The 21,413-nt window shown below is 44.0% G+C and overlaps 1 protein-coding gene across 5 annotated transcripts in view; it reads left to right on the forward strand.

Annotated features, from left to right (window-relative positions):
• The window catches only part of LOC141067709 (glutaminase kidney isoform, mitochondrial-like), a 484,569-nt gene that overhangs the window by 123,188 nt on the left and 339,968 nt on the right, over window positions 1-21,413 (forward strand). For all 5 annotated transcript variants that reach the window (XR_012226460.1, XR_012226459.1, XM_073558127.1 and 2 more), the window contains exon 5: window positions 7,403-7,482. Coding sequence is in view for 3 of the 5 variants with exons in the window: in XM_073558127.1 (XP_073414228.1) it covers window positions 7,403-7,482 (80 nt within the window). In the remaining 2 variants the exon portion in view is untranslated. The remainder of the gene's footprint in view (window positions 1-7,402; window positions 7,483-21,413) is intronic.

The following is a 21,413-nucleotide window of genomic DNA, read 5'->3' on the forward strand; positions in this document are numbered from 1 at the left end:
CAGGGATATGAACACACACTACCACATGCTTAAACACATATACCACCCTCAGCACACATTTCACCACACATACACCATCCTCGCCACATAAAAGTCGAAACACAAAAGTCGCCACTCAAAACTCGCCACGCTGTCCCAGAGCTGTTTAAAAGATGAATAATGAGCTGTGATTGGTTGCTATCAGCAACAGTTTTCTTTGTAGACAGTTGTGGTAACTGAGGCTTATTAGTCTTATCATTTCTATGGTGTTATCGTCCTTCTGTAAAGCTGAAAATAACACAATTTATTACCGTGCCAACACAGACCACCCTCTGACACAGACTGCAGGGGGAGCCCAGTATAACACAGGATAGGATTAGATACACAGCTCAGCAGTCAGTATCACACAGGATAGGATTAGATACGCAGCTCGGCACTCAGTATCACACAGAATAGTATTAGATACACTGCTCAGCAGTCAGTATCACACAGGATAGGATTAGATGCATGGTTTTTATGTGGAATATAATCATTATAATTTGTTAGAACTAACCACAGTTGGTTACTATGCCCAGGCAACGCCGGGCTCTTCAGCTAGTAACCAATACATTTCGTTCAACTTCACAATTGTGTCCCACTTGTTGTTGTCTCTTCACCAAAAATTAACATTTGGTATCATTATGTTTAAAGCATGATATGTGGGAAAAAGTTGAAAAGTTCCAGGAGGCCTAATATTTTTGCAAGGCACTGTATTAGATTTCTTGATAGGGTGTTGATCCAGGGAACTTGTCTGCTTCCCGTATGTTTAATCAGGAAGGAATTTTTTCCCCAATGGGAAGCTTAGTGTTTGCCACATGGGTTTTTATTATTGCCTTCCTCTGGATCAGCATGATAGGCTAAGGGTTGAACTAAATGGACATAGTATTTAAGATTGAAGGAAGACTATGTTACTATGACTTTTTCAACAGACTGATCACAAAGGATGAAATCTGGGTCCATCACTAGGATCCTGAGACTAAAGTCCAGTTGATACAATGGAAGCCTCATGACTCAACGCCTCCAAAGAACGCACATGCCCAACCCTTGGCAGACATGGTCATGCTCACAGTATTTTGGGACCAGCACGGAGTAGTGTTGATGGATTTCCTAGCAAAGGGTACCATGATCACTATGTTTCACTGCTGCGCAAATTGCGGGAGGCCATCAAAACCAAAAGACGTAGAATGCTCACCAAAGGTGTTTGCCTTCCTCAAGGCAACGCACCAGTTCACAACTCACATGTTGCCCAAATGGAAGCATGCTCCTATGGCTTTAAAATTCTATTCACCTGACTTATCACCGTCGGACTTCCCTAGGGTTGTACCTATGTAGAGAAGGACTAATAACTGTGCCAAGTTTCATTGTTCTCAGTCCTCAGGAAGTGGGTCAGGGGAAATCTTAAATGAATGCCCCTCGTATGTCACATAAACTTCCATCAGCTCTTGGCCTTTCGTAGTACCCCTTCTCCCTCACTGCCTGTCCAGAGTTGAGTCACACTTATGTCTGTTGTGTTCACAGCATCTTGTACTCATTCTGCATTGAGAACAGAGCTGAGTATCATTTAATCTCACATATGAGTAGCTTGTTGTGCAGACATACGATAAGTGAAGAGATAACTCATCTCAAGACAGGCAGTGTGAGGGAAGGGCCAGTAGAGCAAAGCTGACAGTACTTGGAGAGAGCTGAAAGAAGGGTTTGTAGTGTGGCACAACTAAGCTCAGCTGTGCTGACCCTCCACCACACCGACCTTTAAAAGGAACCTTTCAGCAGGATTGTGCACATTAACCTACAGACGCTGTCAAGCTGGCGTCGTTATACTAATTAAAATGATACCTTGGTTGATGAAATCTGTGTTGTGGTTGTTCTTTAATCTGTATTTTCAGTTTTGAGTTAATGATATGCTCATACTCTGGGGCAGATTATGTGGGGGGGTTCTTCATGTGGTGCTCTGGTTAGATATTCATATGTATGGCTTCTGACAGGTCACTGATCCCTCTCACAGGTCACTGATCCCTCAATGCCCTTCCCCCTAGATTACATAAGGAAGATTATATATACCGTATATACTCGCGTATAAGCCGAGGTTTTCAGCCCATTTTTTGGGGCTGAAAGTCCCTCTCTCCGGCTATATGCGAGTCATATACCGGAGGTCTGCGGGGGGGTGTCAGAGATCATACTTAACCCCCTGGCACGTCTCTTCAGCCCCCCTGCTCCTCTCACGCCTTCCTTCAGTGGTCAAGTGGTACCGCTCATTAACCCCTTTCTGTCATGTGACGTACTATCCCGTCAATGTGCCCTGGGACTTAATTCCCAGGGACGGGATAGTACGTCACAACGATCAGCGGCGCCCACGTGGTGAGCGCCACTGATCGCGGACGGGTGACAGCTGATTGTGCCAGGTGTCAGCTGTGATAATGTGTCAGGGGCGGTCACGGACTGCCCCCGACACGTTAACCCCTTGCACACCGCGATCAAACACGATCGCGGTGTACCGGGGTTTAAAGGGAAGCATCGGCAGGGAGGGGGCTCCCTCCGTGCTTCCCTGAGCCCCCCACAGCAGCGCAATGTGCAGCGCTGCTGCGGGGGGCTCTTTCCCTGCAGGCCCCCGAATGCAAGATGGCGACGGGGGCCTTCGGGAGCCTGCAGGGGAGCTGGCTTCCTCACTGCCTGCAAAGCGCAGGCATGAGGAAGTCTGCAGCAGTGCCTGTGACAGATCGCTGATCTGTCACAGTGATCTGTGATGTGACAGTTCAGCGATCTGTCACATGACAGGTATGTCCCCCCTGGGACAATGTAATAGTTTAAAAAAAAAAAAAAAAAGTGTAAAAATAATTTTAAAAAATCGCTAAATAAATTTAAAAAAAAAAAATATATATTCCCTAATAAATTCATTTTTTGGAAAAAAATAAAAATAAAAGTACACATATTTGGTATCGCCACGTCCGTAGCAACCCGCCCTATAAAACTGTCCCATTAGTTAACCCCTTTAGCGAACCCCTTAAAAAATAAAAAAAGAAGCAAAAAATGATTTATTATCATACAGTGCAATAACGCGCGATCAAAAAGACGCATATAAATATCCATGGTACCGATGAAAACGTCATCTTGTCCTGCAAAAAAACGAGCCGCCATACAGCATCATCAGCAAAAAAATAAAAAAGTTATAGCTCGCAGAATAAAGCGATGCAAAAATAATTGTTTTATATAAAATTGTTTTCATGGCATAAAAGCGCCAAAACATAAAAAAAGACCTACATGAGGTATCGCTGTAACCGTACTGACCCGAAGAATTAAAGCGCTTCATCAATTTTACCGCAGGCGGAACGGTGTAAACGCACCCCCCAAAAGAAACGCTGGTTTTTGTTCATTCTGCGTCCCAAAAATCGGAATAAAAAGCGATCAAAAGATGTCACGTGCCCGAAAATGATATTAATAAAAACGCCAACTCGTCCCGCAAAAAATAAGATCTCACATGACTCTCTGCGTCAAAATATGGAAAAATTATAGCTCTCAATATATGGTGATGCAAAAACTATTTTTACAATAAAAAGCGTTTTTTAGCGTGCGACAGCTGGCAAAAATAAAAACCCGCTATAAATAGTAAATCAAACCCCCCGTTATCACCCCCCTAGTTAGAGAAAAATAATAAAATTAAAAGAAAATGTATTTATTTCCATTTTCCCTTTAGGGCTAGGGTTAGGGCTAGAGTTAGGGCTTAGATTAGGGTTAGGGGTGTGTTGGGGTTAGGGTTGGAGTTATAATTGGGGGGTTTCCACTGTTTGGGCACATCAGGTGCTCTCCAAATGCAACATGGCGTCTGATCTCAATTCCAGCCAATTCTGCGTTGAAAAAGTCGAATGGTGCTCCTTCCCTTCCAAGCTCTGCCATGCGCCCAAACAGTGTTTTACCCCCACATATAGGGTATCAGCCTACTCAGGACAAATTGCAAAACAACTTTTGGGGTCCAATTTCTCCTGTTACCCGTAGGAAAATAAAAAATTGGGGGCAAAAATATATTTTTTGTGGAAAAAAAAAGATTTTTTTATTTTCACGCCCAGGCGTTATAAACTTCTAGTTTCCAAAATGGGGTCACTTGTGGGGAGTTTCAATAGTTTAGGTACATCAGGGGCTCTCCAAACGCACATGACACCCGCAGACCATTCCATCAAAGTCTGCGTTCCAAAACGTCACTACTTCCCTTCCGAGCCCCGACGTGTGCCCATACAGTAGTTTTCTCCCACATATGAGGTATCAGCGTACTCAGGACAAATTGGACAACAACTTTTGTGGTCCAATTTCTCCTGTTACCCTTTGGAAAATGAAAAAATTGGGGACTAAATGATCATGTTTTTGGAAAAAATACGATTTTTTTTATTTTCATTCCCGGGCATTATAAACTTCTGTGAAGCCCTTGGGAGTTCAAAGTGTTCACCACACATCTAGATAAGTTCCTTGGGGGGTCTAGTTTCCAAAATGGTGTCATTTGTGGGGGTTTCCACTGTTTAGGTACATTAGGGGCTCTCCAAAGGCATCATGACACCTGCAGAGCATTCCATCAAAGTCTGCATTCCAAAACGTCACTACTTCCCTTCCGAGCCCCGACGTGTGCCCATACAGTAGTTTTCTCCCACATGTGAAGTATCAGCGTACTCAGGACAAATTGCACAACAACTTTTGGGGTCCAATTTCTCCTGTTACTTTTGGGAAAATAAAAAAATGGGGACTAAAAGATCATATTTGTGGAAAAAAATGCGATTTTTTTTTTTTTTTTTTTTCCCCCCGCACCCGGGCGTTATAAACTTCTGTGAAGCACTGGGGGGTTCAAAGTGCTCACCACACATCTAGATAAGTTCCTTGGGGGGTCTAGTTTCCAAAATGGTGTCATTTGTGGGGGTTTTCAATGTTTTGGTACATCAGGGGCTTTTCAAACGCAACATGGTGTCCGATCTCAATTCCAGCCAAAAACGTCAAATGGCGCTGCTTCCCTTCCGAGCTCTGCCATGCGCCCAAATAGTGGCTAACCCCCACATGTGGGGTATCAGCGTACTCAGGACAAATTGCACAATAACTTTTAGGGTCCTGATACCCTTACAAAAATAAGAATTGAGGGTGAAAAGATCATTTTTGTGGAAAAATATGATTTTTTTTAATTGTACGGCTGTACGTTATAAACATCTGTGAAGCCCTTGGGGGTTTAAAGTTCTCACCACTAGAGTTGAGCGACTTTGGTCGGATCGGGTTTCGTGAAACCCGAATGAAACAAAATAAGTTTCAGATGAAACTCGTCCGACTAGAGCAAAAAAAGTCGGAGTTTCGTCCGACTTTTATTTCCAATTGACTTGCATTGGGGTTGGGTTTCGGACGAAACTCCGACTTTGTTTTGCTCTAGTCGGACGAGTTTCATCTGAAACTTATTTTGTTTCTTTCGGGTTTCACGAAACCCGATCCGACCAAAGTCGCTCAACTCTACTCACCACACATCTAGATAAGTTCCTTGGGGGGTCTAGTTTCCAAAATGGTGTCATTTGTTGGAAAAAAAATGACATACTCACCTCTTGTCGCTGGGGGCCCAGGTGCCTGTGTCCTGAGCAGGCGGCTCACGGCCCCGGCACCTGGGATATTCACCTGTCCCCCCGGTCCATCGCTGCGCGCCGCTCTGTCCTCCGTGTCCTCTGTCAGTGACGTTCAGACAGCAGAGGGCACGATGACGTAGTTAGTGCACGCCACACCCTCTTCTGCCTGAACGTCACTGACAGAGGACCCGGATGACAGAGCGGGCGCAGCGATGGACCGGGGACAGGTGAATATCCCAGGTGCTGGGGCCCTGAGCCGCCTGCTCAGGACACAGGCACCTGGCCCCCAGCGACAAGAGGTGAGTATGTCATTTTTTTTATTTGCAGCAGCAGCGGCATATGGGGGCATAGTGTTTGGAGCATTTCATGAGGCAGCATATGGGACATAATCTATGGAACATCTTATGGGGGCATTATCTATGGAGCATTTTATGGGGCCATTACCTTTATGGAGCATCATATGAGGCATATTATTCTATGGAGCATCTTATGGGGCCATTATTAACCTTTGCACAGCATTATATGGGGCGTATTTTGTATGGAGCATCTTATGGAGCCATCATGAACTGTATGGAGCATTATATGGGGCTCCTGATTCAATATGGATATTCAAAAACATTTAGCCTACTGATGTATCAATTAATTTTACTTTTATTGGTATCTATTATTATCTATTATTATTTTTGAATTTTACCAGTAGCTGCTGCATTTTCCACCTTAGGCTTATACACAAGTCAATAAGTTTTCCCAGCTTTTTGTGGCAAAATTAGGGGCCTCGGATACTCGAGTCGACTTATACACGACAATATACGGTGTATGTGTGTGTGTATGTATGTGTGTATATATACATACACAGGGTGGGCCATTTATATGGATACACCTAAATAAAATGGGAATGGTTGGTTATATCAACTTCCTATTTGTGGCACATTAGTATATGGGAGGGGGGACTTTTCAAGATGGGTGGTGACCATGACGGCTATTTTGAAATCGGCCATTTTGGATCCAACTTTGTTTTTTCAATGGGAAGAGGGTCATGTGACACATCAAACTTATTCAGAATTTCACAAGAAAAACAATGGTGTGTTTGGGTTTAACGTAACTTTATTCTTTCAAGAGTTATTTACAAGTTTATGACCCCTTATAAAATGTGTTCAATGTGCTGCCCATTGTGTTGGATTGTGAATGCAACCCTCTTCTCCCACTCTTGACACACTGATAGCAACACCGCTGAATATAGAATATGAAGTGCATTGATCCCCCAATGTCTGCGACATAACCCCATGAATATCCTTTGTGGACTTTTCTTGCATAAACAGTTTATTAATTACATGTAATAATTCAATATGACACATTTCTTTGTCACTGTAACAAGACAGCGGCTATATTAACTTTGTATAGTGATTATCACTGTAGACAAAATAAATGTTTGCTACTTAATAGGGATTAGCGAATGGCGTCGGATAGTATTTACCGAATAGCTGTATTGGGAACCCGGATACCTGGAGAGCTCCCGATTAATCAGCTGTTTGGCGCCGCAGCTGCATCTGTCGCGGCTATGTGACAGTCACAGCACATGTATGGAAAGCATATTTGTTGGGCACATGCATGGTGGCCTGTGTGTTGGGCTCTCCATGCATGTGTTGTGACTGTCTCACAGCATGCAGCTGCGGTGCCTGCTAATAATTCTAATTAGATATAGTTCATAATGTCATTTTCTTTCTTTTTTTATTCTTTCTCTGTTTCAGGAGAAACCTAAAAATAATTGGAATCCATCGCTACATGTCTTACAGTGCTTTCTCTCTCTACAGGTTGCTGATTACATTCCTCAACTGGCTAAATTCAGTCCTGACCTTTGGGGCGTCTCGCTTTGTACAGTAGATGGTCAAAGGTAAATTTAGACTTTTTTTTAATCTTTTTCTTAGTGAATGTGTATTTTATGTTCTCAGTTATGCAAGTCAGCCATTCATGATGTCGCTATTTGACTGCAGTTTTAATGGTACTATTTTGATGGACATATAATGTGTTGAATATACGTTTTTTTGAGTGGTGGGATGTTCTACTATGTCCTTCATAATAAAATATAGGTGACATGGTCACATTGTTTGCTTAGAATATACTGTATATACTTGTGTATAAGCCGACCCGTGTATAAGCCAACCCCACTAATTTTGTCACAAAAAACTGGGAAAACTTATTGACTCGCGTATAAGTCTAGGGTGCTGTCAGGAATACCACACTGAACTTGCTCACTGAGCCAGTGCGTGTGTCCTGAGTAAAGCGAACAGTGTTCAGAGATACCTGTGGAGCGGGCAGCAGCCGAGTAGATGCATGCTTCAGAGCCGCAGGACCTGAAGCACGTGACTGCTAGGGGCGTGGCCTAAACTCCACAGAGCTAGGAGATGCAAGATAACTCCTAGCAGGGTAACTGCGAGACAAAGTTACCAGGGGGCATAGACAGGGAGAATAGTCAAGACGTAGCCAGTGAGTCACACACAGAGATAGCTTCAAAGGTACAAGAGGGGCAAGCAGAGAGTAGTCAGGTCACAGGCAATGAGTCATACACAGAGATAATAACGCAGTACAAAATCAACAGGCAAACACAACGGGAAACAGAACCGGGTCAGAACCATATAAACAAGCTATAGCAACGAACAGGCACACAGAGGTCAGCACACTCGGCCAAAGGCAAAAGTATAACTGGCAGGGATTGAAGCTTCCAAGGAGTTTAAGAAGCTCTCCCAGAACCAAAGAGAGGCCACAATCATTAACCCCAGGTGTGCAGGTCAAAACCTGCACCGAGCTCCAGACATTAACCCCAGGTGTGCAGCTCAAAAACCTGCACTGGGATCATGACAGGTGCACAGTGAGTGGCCCCAGTTTTGCTGCACAGTGAGTGGCCCCAGATATTGCTGCACAGTGAGTGGGCCCAGTTTTGCTGCACAGTGAGTGGCTCCAGATAATGAGGACAGTGAGTGGCCCCAGATAATGCTGCACATTCAGTAACCCCAGTTTTGCTGCACAGTGAGTTGCCCCATATAATGAGGACAGTGAGTGGCCCCATCATGTTGCTGCTGCTGCCGCTGCCTTCGTTACAAAGAAAAAAACTGTATACTCACCTCCGTCGCTGCCGCTGCTCCTCGCGCCCTCTGACCTGAAAGTCGCTACAGAGGACGCAAGACAGCAGAGCGACGCACAGTGGTGGAACGGGGACAGGTGAATAAGGCTCCTCTCGTTCATACTCACCGCTTCCTGGCACTCGTCTCTGCAGCCCCCCTGCTTGTTCCATCTTCTCGGCGCCCCTGCTCTTCCTGCTTCAGCGGTCACGTGGTACCGCTCATTAAAGTCATGTATATGCGCATATGAATGACTTTAATGAGCAGTACCACGTGACCGCTGAAGCAGGAAGAGCAGGGGCGCCGAGAACATGGAACAAGCAGGGGGGCTGCAGAGATGACCCAGGAGGGGGCGAGTATGATCTGAAACCCCCGCTCCCCCTCCCCCGCCGATTCCCCCCCGGTATATGACTCGCGTATAAGCCGAGAGGGGGACTTTCAGCCCCAAAAAATGGGATGAAAATCTCGGCTTATACACGAGTATATACGGTAACTGCTCATGTACAGGTGTCATCTTTGTCCAATGTCTTCTATAGTGGCAGACATTTTCCTTTTAAGTAATGACTACCATTTCCTGTTATGAATTTCCTGATGTATGTTGTCTGCAAATCGATAGTTTCTTAGAGGGAGCCTGTCAATTTGGAAAATGCAATTTACCTCCAGATATGGAGTTGATCTGCAGCTAAATAGCTTTACAATGCTGCCTTACTGAAAGTACTGCTACTGAGAGAAAATGAACTTATTTCCTCCCAGGAGCCGCTAGCTTTCAGTCATGAGGCCTTGGCAATTTGACAGCTCACTCTCCACAGATACTCTACAGAACGCACTGTCATTCAAAATGTGTACTTGCAGCCGATGCTCACACTAAGGCCGGGGTCGCACTAACCGACGCAAAATACGGTCCGTAGTTTACATGCGTAGTACGGATGAATGACACCTAAATAGTGCTCCGTATGTCATCCGTAAGCAAGGTGTGGTCGCATATTTTGCGCATGTCAGCATCCGTATGTAATCCGTATGGAATCCTTATGGAATCCGTATTGCAAAATTTTCTCACAGGCTTGCAAAATGGACATTTAGCGGTTTTGAGGCCTGCAAACTATTTAAATCATTAGCCTGCACCCTATTTATTGCATCAGGAACAGGTGGCAGCCTGCATTCTGTCCATTTGTGACCTTGCCTTCACTAGGTGTGTTGGTGTTGTATGTGTAACATGGCAGACAGTCTGAGTTTCAACTCAACTGAGCAGGTTCTCTTCAACTGGCTTTTGTCACGCCGCTTTGGTCAACCATACCCAGTGATAGTGGATCCGCGGAGGAGGAGGCGCATGTGGGTACATCCACTTTTGAGGCACCGACTCACAAGAGGTCATTTTCACCGCCTCTATTCTTCTCTGTGGGAGCATCCTGCAAAATTCTACCAATACTGTCGCATGAGCCTTGCAACATTTGATCGACTCTTGGAGACAGTGCGCCCTGGGATAACCTTTCAGGACACAAGGATGCGCAAAGCTATATCTGCAGAGGAGCGACTTCTCACATTACGGTATGTACTACACAACCACATTCTCTATGTTCATGATGTGTTGCCTAAAGTATGTGTTTATTACTTCATGGACTAATTTTAATGCCCTCATCTTATTCCAGATATGTTGAAACTTACAGACCAGAATGTTATGTGTAATATGTACTGAATATCACTTAGTCATTGTGCGACTAAGGAGAGGGAGAAGGATCGGCGAACATGTGGGAGATATAACACATAAGAGGGACACTTCTATCTCAAGGCATGTTCATGGTATGCATGATGGACAGATTGCGTGCCTTACTTTTACTGCAATTGATAGGGTCTGTAAACCACAGAGAGGCGGCAACTGGGATCAGTTGTTGTTACATTGTGAGGCTAAGTGGATCTTCTATTTGGATACGGTAACACCTAAAGGCCTTAATGAGCAAATTAATTTCAACTGTTTCATTTGAATTCCTTCTTTTTTGTTTCCCAATTTTCAATCCACTGATAGGATTGTTTTATAAGCCTAAATCACTATTTCTGTCACCAGTTACTAGGATCTGCATTGTACGTTTGTATATATCCTTTCCATATTGGTACCTTACATTGTCCAACAGTATTGATATTAGTGAGGGGGTCTTTCTCTCCGCTCCCCCTATATATATTTCACCATATTAGTGAGATGTATTGAGCTCCCCTAAGAACCCTTGAAGTGATTCCCGTTTAGGTGGTGTGGTTGCATCTCTTTCATATGTGATCAATTGTCATCACTGAATTACCACTATATTTGGATGTTATTTAAATTCATCTTTGCCCTGGTAGACCGGGGGTGTTTTTTGTATTAATTTGCATGCTATTTTCCCTTCTGCCAGCGTCATTTTTTGCGCTGTTGTGGGTGGCACCTCCTTCCAGGAGGTGTGGCTTGATGCGGTTCCACCTATTGAAAGTGGGGCGGCACCATTTTATATGCTTTCCTGGAAGTGGGGCTTGATGCTGTCTGGCTCACTGAAGTGCTATGGCACCGCACTATGTGCATTTATGAAAGTGAGACAAAATGCGCTTCCAGAGACGGCTTTTGTATGCCAACCGGAAGTGGGGCACCCGCCATCTTGGTTCTACCGGAAGTGGGGCATTCCGAAGGGCGTCTACTGTGGTTTGAGACGTCACCGGAAGTGGGGCATCCGCCATCTTGGTTTCACAGGAAGTGTGGCATCTTTGACCAGTGAGTGCTCTGTACCCATGAGGCTTTGCTTTGTGATGTCATGGGGCGGAGTTAATGTGAACTGTGGCGCGCACCTTGGGGAAGAATCACATAATGGAGGACAATTGATATGTAAAGTGAGAGTGAGTATACATGTGTGACTCACTGAATTAATTAGGATGGGACTGTGTGGATCACCCTGATGATACAAATAAGCCCTTTTTCCTCCGCTCACTGCAGACAGCAGATAGTATTGTGAGCAGGAGGATGTATCTCTTAGCTTTAGCACTGTGGCACTTTTGAACAAGTTAGTCCCCTGAAGAATTACTTGGATGAAACGCGTTGGGATGCTCCTTGAAGGGAAAGTGTAGGGCTTGTGCAATTTAGGGCTAGTTGTGGACTGCCCTTGTCAGGGCAGGAGTCTGGGGATCAGATAATGGTCAGCCTATGAGGGATGTGACAGGGTATTGTACTCCCACTGCTGCCTATCCATATGTATGATGAGTATCCCTGGAGACTCCTGACCGTCTGCAAAATATTGGTGAGATTGTTCCTTTTATTATTATTCTCATCTATTTGTGGCTATGAACCTCTTCCCCCTTTCCTTGGTTTAGCCAGTATATAAACATATGAGTGCAATTGGCTATGGCATTTTGCTATTTTTTTATGCTGTATCCAATATATATAGATTGCTGCTTGGTTATTACATTAACTGCATTCTATACTCCTCTCCTATCTGATGCTTTTGGGTGCATTCAGTTATCCTTTGGGGATTACCCAATGTATGGGCATCTCGTTTTAATCACTTTTGGTGACACAGGTTTGATTATTTTTAGAGTTATATATTAAAAGTTATATTTTATCTTACTTGCTGTTATACATTATACATTGCTGGGTGAGAATTCATTGTCAATCCCTGATTACTATTGGCATTTTTGCTGTATACTGATATTAATTTGTGCATTCTAAAATGTTCCTTTTATGTTGTTCTTCAGCTTCCTTTCCACTGGCCTGTCTTATGCCGCCCTCCACCATGAGTTTCTGATTGGAAGATCTACCATTTCTGGCATAGTCAGGTCGACACGTAGTGAAATATGGTCAAGAATACATCAACTCGTCATGCCCGAGCCCAGGTTGGAAGACTGGTTGAGGATATCAAGGGACTTTGAGGAGGAATGCCAGTTTCCTAATTGTATTGGGGCCCTTGTTGGCAAACATATCCGGGAGCGTAATCCGCCGAACTCTGGCTCCCAATTCTTCAATTATAAACAATACTTTTCTGTCGTATTGTTGGCTCTGGTCGACCCTCAATAATACAAGTTTATAATTGACATTGGGGCCTATGGAAGGACGGGAGACTCAAGAGTCTTCAATACTTACATTATGGCTCGGCGGCTACGCACCAACCAGTTGGATCTACCACCACCACGCCAGCTACCAGGCTCCACTCAAGAATCTGTCCCTTATGTCTTTGTGGCAGATGAGGCATTTCAGTTAACGCGCAATGTCCTGAGGCCATATCCCCGGCGCAACCTTGACCACCGGCGCAGAATTTTTAACTTGCGCCTATCACGTGCTCGGCAACTGGTGTAGTGTTCCTTTGGCATTCTTTGTGCCAAATGGCGGGTACTCCAGTCTGCCATTCAGCTGAGTGAGCAAAATGTTAATGAAGTAGTTAAAGCCTGTGTTGTTCTTCATAACTTCACCAGGATACATGATTGTTCCTCCTCTGCTGGTGTTATGCGTGGGTTGGACAATGTGCGTAGGGCGAGACCACCTATCAACCCTCAACGTAGACCGCTCTCTGGCCTCAAAGTGCGTGATATTTTCACAAATTACTTTGTCACCTGAGGGTGAAACTTCTTGGCAAGAGAATGCTGTGTCTGTTATAATTTTTTGGTTTATGTGTGTCTAAATATATATATTTCTACCCCTTATGATTCTATGACTGTTTAATTGCATTGGTAAGCGTATGTTAGTATGCTGACACTGTTTTTTAGAATTGAGACAGAGACGTAAAATGTAGTAGACAAATGTTTACTTTTGCCTTTTTTTGTGTGTGTTTTTTTAAAGCAAAGCATATTATTGCCATATGAGAACTGTGGCAATGGGCCAAATTGGCCTTTTTGCAGATGTGAACATTTGTTCCAAATAACATTTTCACACATAGCAAAAAAACAAAACAACATTATGCAATACCAAAATGGCTACATTATAAATTTTGGTAAGTTGGGGAAGGAGAAGGCGGAAGACCAGCCTGTGGTTGCTGCTGGCTACTTTGCCCAACATCGCCCTGTGTCGGGGCATACTGTTGCCCATGATGTGGGTAGTGTACTGCCTCCTGAGATTGTTGTGGGTACTGGCCAGAGTGATAATGAAGAGGGGCATCTTGTTGGGTCTGGTAGGCCCGTGTCTCATACCCACCAATATATCCATGTCGTCCCCAACCAGGTTGGGACCAGCCTCCTACACTGGGTGGGAACAAGTGGCCATATTGGTGAGGTTGGCTTGAACCAGACATATGTGGCTGCTGTTGGGAAGGTTGGGTAGAGGGAGGAAGGGGGTGAGGTGTAGGCCCACGTATTTGAGGATCCTCAGAGCCTGCTTGAGCAAGCATGTGTGTGGGGTGTCTAAGGCGCTTTAGATTTCTGGGTGAAAGCTGCCACCTCTCCAGATATTCAAATAATTCATATGGGGTATTGGAGTGTGTACAAGCATCAAGCAGGATCTGAAAACATCCTCGAATACGGAGCCTCACCTCACGGGAAAGGGCATGAAGATAAAGGGCCAGGCTGCGCGAGTATGCCTCCTCGCCATCATCATTATTGACTCTAGCCAAATAGTTGAGGACCCCAGTGTCCACATTTGTACGTGTATCTTGGGCAGGGATCTGGCGCCTTCTTCCTCCTCGCCGGGATGGTCCAGCAGGCTGTGGGGAGCCCCGGATCTGGGCAGTTGGGCTGCTGCTCATGTTGCCCTGCTCCTCCAGTATGGCTGATGGTGCAGCAGCAGACTGTCCTGGTTGTGGATGTGGTCCTGGTGGTGGGGTTTGTGGCACAGGCACTTGGTTTTCCTGAGAGGATTCTTCACCCATGCTTCTTGTAGGGGGAGAAGATGGGCCAGCCACCTCATCCCCTACAGGATCTATGATGGGCTCTGTATCTGAGCCAGTTCCTCTCCGTAAGGTTGGACTAAGTTCTGTTATAAAATAGAACAGAGCCAAAAATAAATAAATATTTTTGGCCCTGTAAAGTATCTGTGTAATGTGGTGTGAGGTATCTACTTACGGTCTCAGATCCAGAATAGGGGCGAGGAAGGAGCGGCGGTCATAATATATGCATTTCCTCTTTAGGTGGCCCGCATCACCACTCCTGGACCGCTGCTGACGTTCCCGCCTGTATTGGTCGCGGATGCTGCGCCAGCGTCTCATCACATCTTCTACTGCAATGTGACAGGAAATATTCTCAATTTCATATATTTGATATGTCAAATTTGCTACCAGTAGCCTAGGCATGTGACCTTCTGGGGTGTGCTTTCTACCCAGGGTGGCATATATAATTGGGGCATCCAGGCCAGATACACAGGGTCACAGTAGTTCATGTATCAAGTAACTACACTTACTAACTTGGTAGGCTAGGAGGATGAGGAGCTTGTGGCCTGGGCCATATTATGGCAGTGTAAAACCATGGGTCACATCAAAATCTACCCGCCTCATGAGGAAAAAAGTACAAGCACAGGAAGGGGGGGCTGATTCTATATGCATTTTTTGATGTGAGGTAATTTTACATAGTTTTGGGTTGTACTTACTTAGTTGCTGCTGCTCCTCATGTGGCCGATCACCAAAATCGTGGAACATCTGGCGACATATGCGCCTCCATGATGCCTCCTTTCCTGCCCGGTTGGCATAATGGGCATCACGTTGGTCCCAGATTTCTGGCCGCTCCTGCACTAAGACAATAAGCATCTCCACATTGAGAAAATATGGCGCCATGACGCTGATGTACTCCGTGGAGGCGTACTTCCTGGATGTCTGGAGCACTTTTTGAGCTCATTTGCATGTCTAAGCTTCCTGATGATGGATTGGCCCATTTCCTGTCACCTGCCAAAAGACCTGCGTATTTCTCGCAAGTCACACGTGTGGTCTGTGTGTAATCCGTATTTTTTGCGCACCCATAGACTTGCATTGGCGTACTACGGGCGTAGTACGCTGACAATCGCAGCATGCTGCGATTGGCACAGACCGTAGAATTCGGGCGAGAATTATACGGCTGTTGGGAGCTGCCCCATAGAGAATCATTGGTCAGTGTGTAATGCGTGCTTTTTACGCCTCTCACTCGTCCGTATTCCTCTCTAGTGTGACCCCGGCCTAATAGTGACTGTAACCACTCCATGTAGGGCCCCATGACTGAAAGCTACCAAGAGGAAATAAGTTCATTTTCTACTGGTAGTCGTATTCTCAGTAATGCGGTCTGGCAGCATTGTAATTCTGTTTACCTGCAGATTACCCCAGCATTATGATAAATCTCTACACTAGGAAGCACAGCACATTGATAAAGTGCCCATATGTTTAAAGGAAAGATGTATATCTTTGTACCGTGTTAGCCAGTAGATAGAAAAATATTCAGGATTGAGAGTCCTCAGTGGTCCTCTATTATCTATAGCCAAGCCATCAGATACAATCGTATATGTTCCAACCCCATGGATAGAGACAAACACCTTGGTCGCCTCAAAAAGACCTTTTTGAATCAGGGTTACCATCCTAGAACAATTGAAAACCAAATTACAAGAGCCACCAGATTGTTAAGGAATCACCTGCTAAATTACAAAGCTAAAGAAGAAAATAACCGAATGCCTCTAGTAGTCACCTACAACCCAAATCTGGAGGTGCTAAGGGGAGCTGCACGGATATTACAACCTTTACTACAAAAAGATGCCCGATTAAAATCCATTTTTCCAGACCCCCCACTGCTGTGCTTTAGGCAGCCCCTAAATTTAAGAAGCATCATTGTCAGAAGCTCCCTGTCCTCTCCAACAGCTGCAGGAACCTTTCCTTGCAACCAGAAAAAATGTAAAACCTGTCCACTTATAATCACCACGGACAAGATAAAGATCCCCAACTCACATCAGGACTACAAGATCCCAGGTACTTTCACCTGCATTACATCTAATGTGGTGTACTTAATTATTTGTACTAAATGTCCAACTGGGGGTCTGTATGTGGGGGAGATGGGGCAAAAGCTTAGAACAAGGATGAATGCTCATCGTCACACAATAAGAGAAAAAAGAATGGATCTACCTGTGGCAAAACATTTCTGTATCCCTGATCACAGCAACGTGGATATGAAATTACTGGTATTGAAAGGTAACTTCAATTCTCAGAGAGAGAGACGAGTTTGGGAGTACAAATTTATGACGAACTTTGACACTCTCAGTGCTGGAATGAATGTGTCGCATGGATTTATGTCTTTTTACATCAATTAAGGAATTTCCTTTTAAAACCTTGTGGGGGCATCACAACACAGAACTAGACCCCAATCAGAGGACTATAAAACATCCGGACTCCTTATCTATGAACTGGTCCAATGTTTATATTTATGTTTCTCCCTCTCCCATATTGATAGTTCTGCTTCACGTCACTTGTCTTATCTATTGCATTTTTTCTAGGCTGTATTGTGCATAAATATGTGACTTCAGATTTTGTATTAGTCTAGCCTGATGAAGAGACCTGAGGAGTCTCGAAAGCTTGCAATGTGTTACCATCTTTTCAGTTAGCCATTAAAAGGTATCAACTACTGAGGACTCTCAATCCTGAATAATTTTCATATGTTTAAAGATAATTGTCAGATTGATATGTTATGTGAAGCATGCAATGTACTTAGTATTTAATTAGTATTTGTAGAAGTATTTATTTCCTTTGAGTTTTTTTATGATTTTTGACTTTGGTTGATTTTTGACTTTGGTTTAATTAGTATTTATAAAAGTATTTATAGAAGTATTTATTTTGAGGTTTTTTTATGATTTTTGACTTTGGTTGTGTATTTGCTTGCAGAAATTTCTGCAAGGTTTCTGCTCCTTTTGGCAGGAGCAATCCGTGCATTTTTGTTGCATTTTTCATGTGGTTTTTCATGCGTTTTTGTAAGCTAAATAAAGAGATATTATTAAAAAAAAAAAAAATATATATATATATATATATACTCCCTGACAGACGTTATGTCGCTTATCCATGTTATGTAAATAAAAGCTGACGTTAAATTTGTCCATTGTTTGTATAAATTAAAATAAATTGGCATCAATGCAGAAATATTGATCATTTAATAGACACAGAATGGTTAATTTTGGCAAGACAAAAGTTTTGTCGCCTGGTCATATAATGCACCCAATCCTAGTTTACATTCTCACCTGTGCTCAGTAAATGATCGGTTAATTAGTGGGTGTGTATAAAAAGAAATCCAGCACCCCAGACCTTCACTTGAGCTGCAACTTGAGCTCTGACAACATGCTAAAAATCCACCCTGCGACCAAAGCCTGGATTATCAAGAGGCTGAAAACCAGATCCACTGCAGAGGTGGCTGGCACCTTTAATATGTCTCAGCGTCAGGTACAAAGAATTAAAAAAGATTCGAAGAGACTGGAGATGTGTTTGACAAGCCCAGGTCCAGCAGACCCCGCAAGACAACTGCTCAGGAGGAACGTTTGTTGGTTAGAAAATCCAAAGCAAGCCCCTCTTCCACTGCAGCAGAGCTACAACAGGCCTGGTCACCTCAAGTCCCTGTGTCAACTAGAACACTTTGTAGGATTCTGTCTCAAAATGGCCTCCATGGTTGAATCAGTGCCCAGAAGCCAGCACTAAACAAAAGGCAAAAAAATAACTGTGGCATTTGCAAAGTCCCACAGCCTGTTAAACAGATGGACGCTCGAAAAGTGGCAGAAGGTGGATTTCTCTGATGAATCTTCAGTAGAATTACACCACAGCCGCCGCAAATACTGCAGGAGACCTACTGGAGCCCGTATGGATCCAAAATACACCCAGAAAACAGTTAAAGGGGTTGTCCGGGCTTTTCACATAATCTCAGTACATATCTGGGCTGCAGAATTATGACAATAAGTAATTTACTTTCTGTCACTAGTTTGCACGGTTTTCTAGATATTCTGAACAGACCGTCCAAGGGGGGGTGTTATGGCATTGAAATGAGAACTAGTCGTAACCTCCTACTCTACTCCAAACATGCCGTCTATAGCAACAACCCCACCCTCCATAGCTAGAGGCCCTCCCTGTCCACATGAAGAAGCCCTCATCACACAGTAACAAATCCTCCCCCTCTAGCAGCCTCAGTGCAGAGAGCAGCTGCTCCTCCCCCAGACACACATCGTCCTGTATTCTGGGACAGGCTGCTCCCATCAGTATTTGTGTCATTAGAGACACAGTGCTCACACATACACTGCACCAAATCACAGAACAGATTACATCAGTGACTGACATCCCCTGTGCAGATTAGAAGCTGCAGACCCCCATCACTGGCTATCACACAGTCTGTTCTCACTGCTGCCAGCATCCTGGGACAGTGAGGGAAGGAATTACTGATAATGAGTTATGTATTGTAATCATGGAGTTGCCCAGAATACAGGACGATTTTCCCTCCTTACTACTTTCACTTTCCATAGAACAGTGTTCAGTGTGTGTCTGGGGGAGGAGCAGCTGGGTGGTCTGCTGTCTGCAGTGAGGCTGCTAGAGGGGGAGGATTCGTTACTGTGTGAGGAGGGATAGGCTTGTTCATGTGGATGGGGAGGGCCTGTAGCTATGGAGGGTGGGGTTGTTATAGAGGGCATGTTTGGAGTAGAGTAGGAGGATACGACTAGTTCTCATTTCAATGCCATAACACCCCCCCTTGGACGTTCTGTTCAGAATATCTCGAAAACCGTGCAAACTAGTGACAAAGTAAATTACTTATTGTCATAATCCTGCAGCCCAGATATGTTCTGAGATTATGTGAAAAGTCCGGACAACCCCTTTAAATTTGGTGTTGGAAAGATCATGGTCTGGGGTTACATTCAGTATGGGGGTGTGTGAAACATTTGCAAGGTGGAAGGCAATATCAATAGCCTAAAATATCAAGAAGTATTAGCTACCGCTTATATTCCAAATCCTAAAAGGGGTCAAATTCTGCAGCAGGATGGTGGTCCATCTCATACATCCATCTCTACAACAAATTTCCTCCAGGCAAAAAAGATCTAGGTGCTCAAGGACTGGTCAGCCCATTCACCAGACATGAACATCATTGAGCATGTTTGGGGTAGGATGAAAGAGGAAGCTTGGAAGACAAAACCAAAGAATCTAGATGAACTCTGGGAGGTATGCAAGACTGCATTCTTTGCTATTCCTGATGACTTCATTAATAAATTGTATGAATCATTATTGGAACCGCATGGATGCAGTCCTTCAAGCTCATGGAAGTCACACAAAATATTAAATATGACTAATAGCACCACAACTTCATTCACCAATGTTATGCAACATATATTTGTATTTTCAGTTATTTGTTTGAATATCACATTACTTTCTGTGGCCGACAAAACTTTTGTCTTGCCAGAATCTGACCATTCTGTGTCCATTAAATGATCAATATTTCTGCATTGATGCCAATTTATTTTCTTAACCTAAACCACATTTCGGAGGGTTTCAGCTGTCAAAAGAATAATTTATACAACTAATGGATGAATTTAGCCTCATGTTATAAGCTTTTATTTACATAACATGGATAAGCGACATAACTTCTGTCAGGGAGTGTGTGTGTATGTGTGTGTATATATATAATATAGTATATAATATGTGTGTATGTATATAGATAACTCTCATTAATAAGACCGTACATAAACAGTTAAACACACGCGTGCTTGCGCACACATACCGTCACCAACCTATGTAGGAGCATTAACATAATTAACCTACATATGCTATAACAAAACAGCAACTGTCGTAAACCTGCGTGAAACACAATATCTGTTTATTTAAAAAAAAAAAATTTTTTAAAAATTGCGTGGGCACCCTCGTAATTTTCATAACCAGCAGAGGCATAGCAGATGGCTGAGTGCTGATGTTAATATTCTGGGAAGGTCCAATATCCATAAAGGTTCCCAGGCTATTAATATCACCTCAAAGCTGTTCGTTTAGCCAGGGGAACCCCAGAAAAAATTTGACATGAGGTCCCCTTATAAAATCGAACCAGCAAAGGCTAGACAGACAGCTGCGGACTGATATTGATAGCCTGGAAAGGGGCCATGGATATTGGCACACCCCAGGCTAAAAACATCAGCTTTCAGCCGCCCCAGAAATGGTGCATCTTATAGATGCGCAAACTCTGGCACTTAGCCTCGCTCTTCCCACTTGCCCTGTAGCGGTGGCAAGTGGGATAATGGTTGGGGGGGGGGTTGATGCCACCTTTGTATTGTCAGGTGAAATCAAGCCCATAGGTTAGTAATGGAGAAGCATCAATAACACACATATCCATTACTAATCCTATAGTTATATGGTAAAAAAACACACAGCCAGAACAAAGTCCTTTATTTTAAATAATCACACAGACTCCTTTATTGAATCTTAATTTAACCATAGTTACGGAATGCCTAATCACGGACTCCCTTGTCTCCTGCCAACAATTAAAAAATAATAAACCAACAATAATACTATCCTGTCCAACGTAGTCCGTTTATTACCGAGTGTCTCATGGCGATCTTGCTTGTAGAACAGTCACTTTAGGGAGATGTGAACACTCTATCCGGCCACCAGCGATACACTGACATGAGGTAATCGCTTTTGCAGTGTATCACTGCGCTGCCGTGAGAGTTCACCGGAGTTCATCAGCTTTAGTGCTCTCACTTACCGCACCGCAGTGTGAGAATTTTCTCACACAGTGGTGCTGCAAGTGAGAGCAGCGGAGCTGATCAGCTGATGAACTCCGGTGAACTCTCACTGCGGCTCAGTGATACACTGTGGGAGTG

Source organism: Dendrobates tinctorius, unplaced genomic scaffold (assembly GCF_039654945.1).
Source record: "Dendrobates tinctorius isolate UK_male_01 unplaced genomic scaffold, ASM3965494v1 ptg000254l, whole genome shotgun sequence".
Lineage (NCBI taxonomy): Eukaryota > Metazoa > Chordata > Amphibia > Anura > Dendrobatidae > Dendrobates > Dendrobates tinctorius.